General features: G+C 33.9%; 1 protein-coding gene across 1 annotated transcript; it reads left to right on the top strand.

Annotated features, from left to right (window-relative positions):
• On the top strand, positions 429–4,388 carry LOC109348853 (14-3-3-like protein C). The gene is made up of 7 exons (XM_019589441.1): positions 429–607; positions 882–1,188; positions 1,276–1,363; positions 2,262–2,371; positions 2,497–2,645; positions 4,012–4,061; positions 4,143–4,388. Exons 1-7 carry the CDS (start codon positions 535–537, stop codon positions 4,143–4,145), a joined length of 780 nt encoding a protein of 259 aa, XP_019444986.1. The 5' UTR covers positions 429–534; the 3' UTR covers positions 4,146–4,388.

The following is a 4,916-nucleotide window of genomic DNA, read 5'->3' as shown; positions in this document are numbered from 1 at the left end:
TAAATGATGAGAAAATAATTTATATATTATTAGTATAAATATTTTTTTGCATAATTAATATTTTATTTATTAATTTTTTGACTCTAACTAAAGAAAATACATGGTTATATTAAACTCTAACAAGTAAAAATATTTCATGGATTAAAAACAAATATCTTACTATGGACAATGTGTTTGTTTAATAGTAAGATCCTGCTAAACTTTAAAGAGACAATAAATTATGTATACAATTTTTGAGAATGATATTTATTAGGACACTTTAAAAAAATTAAATTTCTTATTCATATAGTGAGAAATATTATTAGTTATACAAAAATAAAAGTCTAATCAAAATTTGTTTGGGATGATGAAAAAAAGAAATTAGAAAAATATAAAATAATGTTGGAGGGAGGAAAATGAAAAACATCCTTTATATTACAAGGTACCTACCCTAACTACCCATCAATCAGATAGAAAGACAAAGAGCGAGAAAGTGAGTGCAACCACAAAACAAGAAGAGAGAGAAACCTTGCAGATCGTGATCCATCATCATCAATGGCTTCCACTAAGGAACGTGAAACCTTCGTCTACACCGCCAAGCTTGCTGAACAAGCCGAACGCTATGAAGGTCCTTCCTTTTCTCTCTTTCACCCGTTTTCTCAATTTCCATTTTTCTCATAAAGTTCACTTTTTTGATTCAGAAAACAAAATCCCCATTTTTTTTATTTTTCAGATTCCTCCTTAAAGATCACTTTTTTGTTAAAAAATATTTGTGGGTTACACTGTTTTGATGTTACTTTATGCTGATTTGTTACAATCTACTGAAAACTGGACATGGGTTTTTGAATTTATGAAGAATTGTAATAAATTTGGTTAAAAATATAATTTTGTGTGTGTGTTAGAAATGGTGGAAGCTATGAAGAATGTGGCAAAGCTAAATGTTGAATTGACGGTGGAAGAGAGGAACCTTTTATCTGTTGGGTACAAGAATGTGGTGGGTGCTCGTAGAGCATCATGGAGGATCCTTTCTTCCATTGAGCAGAAGGAAGAAAGTAAAGGAAATGATGTGAATGTGAAGAGAATAAGGGAGTATAGGCAAAAGGTGGAATCTGAGTTGGACAAAATCTGTAGTGATATCATGATTGTTATTGATGAGCACCTTATTCCTTCTGGTCCTGGTGGTGAACCTAGTGTCTTTTTCTATAAAATGTGAGTCATTTTGTTCTTAACTAATCTCAATGAGAATTTAGATTTTTGTTTGGTTTTGATTTTGATTCCATCCTTTGTTATGTGCAGGAAAGGGGACTATTATCGGTATCTGGCAGAATTCAAGTCTGGCGATGACAGAAAAGAGGCTGCTGATCAGTCCATGAAAGCATACCAGGTCTGCTTTTTTTTTGTTTGTATAAAGAGCTCTTGTATCTGTGTGGTTTATGAAATCTTGATTTCTGTTTTGCTTGCCTTGTTATTCATGATATGTGGACTATATTGTTGCTTGTCGTGTATATGTTAACTGAAGCTAGAGAAGAACCATGTTTTCTTTCCTTTATTAGTTCACAGTTCTTATTTTTTTGGTATTGTTTTGATGATAATCTGATAAAATCAGTGAATGTCTGACTAGCATGCTAAGTGCTGGTATTGTTGGCTTGCATTATTTTTCTCTTTTAAATTAAACAGTTAATGGCAGATTTTTGTAAAAGGGCGGCCCAACGCATGAGGTTCCCACCATGACTCATGATATGAACTTTGAAGGAGCGATTACAATGTTTCTTATCACTTGTACATGTTAGGGTGCAAAAAATGAAGTGAGGATTCAAAGTCTATAAATGCTTGCTTTCTGAGAAAAAGAAATGAATCAGAATGGAGCAGAAACTTTTATGTATTCTGTTACTCTAGTTCACATTTCCTTCCAAACACAACTTTAATGGCATTGAATCTGGCTACCCAAACTCTTCGTTTCTTTTCTTTTCCTGCTTTGCTGTAGCATTGCTATCCTTTTGGTTGATAAATTTGGTCATGTTTGTTCTATCTTTTTCCTTATTTTGGGAAGAGGAAAATGGGGAGCGGAGACACTTTAGGGTCATGTTTATATTTCAGACATGCATTTTGATACTCATTGTACATTATACTTGTCCGATGACTGACCTACGATCAGTTGTACTGGTGTGACACCGACATTCTTTTAGAAGAAATTACAGCTATGTGACCGATATGTTGTCTGTGAAGGTCCGAAAATATTTTTCCACCAGTTCATGTTACTCATTAATTCATAAATATTGCAGACAGCTTTCACTACAGCAGAGGCTGAGTTACCTTCCACACATCCCATCAGATTGGGTTTGGCTTTGAACTTCTCCGTCTTCTATTATGAAATTTTGAACTCTCCTGAAAGGTATGCCTAATGTTATCTTTTTCCTGTGCTATTACCATTTCACATCTCATCTCCTCGTTTTTCATGTCGTATAAGCGTAACTCATTCTATTTAACAAATTTAACATGATGCCCCTCATATTTCAGGGCCTGTCACCTTGCTAAGCAGGCATTTGATGAAGCAATATCTGAGTTGGATAGTCTGAGTGAGGAGTCTTACAAAGACAGCACACTAATCATGCAGCTTCTGAGGGACAACCTAACCTTGTGGACTTCTGACATCCCTGAAGATGGAGGTAATCTTTAATGTTGCCTGTTACTATGACAGTTGGTCTCTATCTGCAACGTGAATGAAATATACGTTATTCTTTATTTTTGTTCCATTGAATGTCTTTCAAGTATAGTAGACATTATAATGATTTATGGTTGGTTGGTATGGTTGTTTTTATGTATCGATTGTGAGTTTCGTAATCCTTTGTTTGATATTTTGTTTATTTGGAGAATTGTCTATGTTGTTACTCTGGCTAGATAGATATTCTTAATTTATTGTTTTTCAGAACAGAGACCCAAGGGAAAAGATGGTAATAAATCTTAGAGAACTAGATCTTGATTTGTTAAAATGAATGTCAACATTAATTCCTCCTTATCAAATACTTGGAGAATCCTATTTGATTATCTAATTTCAAAATATGGTAGAAAAGCCTGTATCTGACAGTTCAAATGGGAGAAAGGACTAGGGAAGATGTGAGAAATCAGATCAAGATGTTAATGTTAATTGTTTATGGATTACAAATTTGACCTCATTAAAGAGCTTTTCGAAGTTTTGAATATCTGATGCAAGTTGCAACTATGAGTCAAATTAAATATATCTGATGCAATCTCATTGCCTTATGAGGGTGGGCTCGGCACAATCATAAACTATGCAATCTCATTGAATTTTTGTCTTTGCTGAGATCTTGGCAAACCAAATCTGGCAACTATGAGCCAAGTTAAATATATCTGATGCAATCTCATTGTTTCACGGGTTCAAATCCTGGAATCAACTTCCCTGCTTGTGAGACTATGTATACCCTTCCGGGCCACCAATCTCATTGCTTCATGTTTTATTTTTTGCCTGTTTTCTCCTACCCTGATTATTGAAATTCTGTGATACTAATGTCATAATGAGAGGTAGTAAATGTGAATCTTAGCTTTCTTCTCCTACTCCAGCTGCTGAAATTATCCATGAACTTGCACTGGGTGAATCGAGGCTATATAAGTTGCCTATTTTTAGTCGTAGACATAGAATTAGAGTAGGTTAAAGTTATCGTTTCTAGTGTAGAAGCACTGATACGGGTAGAGACCACATTAACATTAATAGGTTTTATCATATATGTTTACCTTGTAGTTTTATATAAAGTTGGTACCTTAACCCGATTTGCTATTTGTTTATGTATCTGTGTGTCCATAACTGAATAAATAATCTTTGATCTAAGAATGCGATGTCTTCCTTTGTTCATTACTAAATTTTATGCGTTCATGCCAAGAGGTACTTTCCGATTCTAAAGTCTCAACTCCAAGGAAGCTTCTTTAGGAAATACTTTCCTATTCCTGCTATGGTTGTTTTTGTTACTTTTGTCCTTCAGTATCTCCCCGGTTAATGAATTACCTCATTTTTCACAGCTGAGGAACAAAAGTTGGAGTCTGCCAAAGCCGCTGGAGGTGATGCAGAGGTAAGTTACATACTGAGTACCACCTTAGCAGATTGTATGTGTTTTAAATTTTTACCTTAACAATACAGTTATATTTTGCAGTGAGGTGAAGCAGATATTGACTTATGACTAAAGGAAATCGTGGTGTGCATACCAGAAGACTAGTATCTTGGAACTCTTGGTAGTTTTTTCTTTCTTGTTTTCTCTTTGAAGAAAGCTTTTTAGCTAAACTATAGGTGCTGTAATATAACATCTGAACATGAATTTGTTCTCTAGAAAATTGCAAACCATAGTGTTTTTCTCTGCTTTGGAAGACTATTATTCTATGCATGTTTTTTCTGCTAGACAGGTATTGGAGTCTGGCCTGTAATTTAGTTGTTTGCTTCTTTTTAACTTATATATCTTTATAAAAGAATGCTGGAGAGTATTCTTTCATCACTTCACATAATTTTTGTTGATTTAAAATTTGGTTTTGCATATTTTTTCTTCTTTCAAACTTAACTATTGAAGTAATAAAGTCCCAGAAAAGCCCTTTACAATGACGAGTGAAGATCATCTGTACCAGTTTTCTCTGTCTCCTTGAAGCAGACCAATAAGGTCTTGACACCTAAATAAAATCTCTATGTAATTTTATTTATTATTTATCAGAAACAATAATTGTTGTTAGTTGTCATAATTTTACTGGTTTGGTATAGAGACATAGAGAAATAGTGTAACAAAGGATTTTCACTCTACAATGACTTAGTTAGGCAATCCTCCCCTAGTATGATCTAGCTTTTGGATGGAGTTAGGCCTAATTCTGCCGGATGAAGATTATGATTTGTCTTAAAATAAAAACTAACGGTCTAGGTTTGAAATTATTTTTAATAAAAAAAT

Source organism: Lupinus angustifolius, chromosome LG01 (assembly GCF_001865875.1).
Source record: "Lupinus angustifolius cultivar Tanjil chromosome LG01, LupAngTanjil_v1.0, whole genome shotgun sequence".
Classification (NCBI taxonomy): domain Eukaryota; kingdom Viridiplantae; phylum Streptophyta; class Magnoliopsida; order Fabales; family Fabaceae; genus Lupinus; species Lupinus angustifolius.
Note: the sequence above shows the minus strand (reverse complement) of the source record. Positions and strands in the feature narration are given on the sequence as shown.

What these genes read in the sequence shown, in the direction of transcription:
- LOC109348853 (XM_019589441.1), top strand. Translation starts at nt 535, where the DNA reads ATGGCTTCCACTAAGGAACGTGAAACCTTCGTCTACACCGCCAAGCTT. An exon ending in AGTCCATGAAAGCATACCAG is followed by an intron (nt 1,364 to 2,261) that starts GTCTGCTTTTTT and finishes TAAATATTGCAG; the next exon opens with ACAGCTTTCACTACAGCAGA. An exon ending in TGACATCCCTGAAGATGGAG is followed by an intron (nt 2,646 to 4,011) that starts GTAATCTTTAAT and finishes CATTTTTCACAG; the next exon opens with CTGAGGAACAAAAGTTGGAG.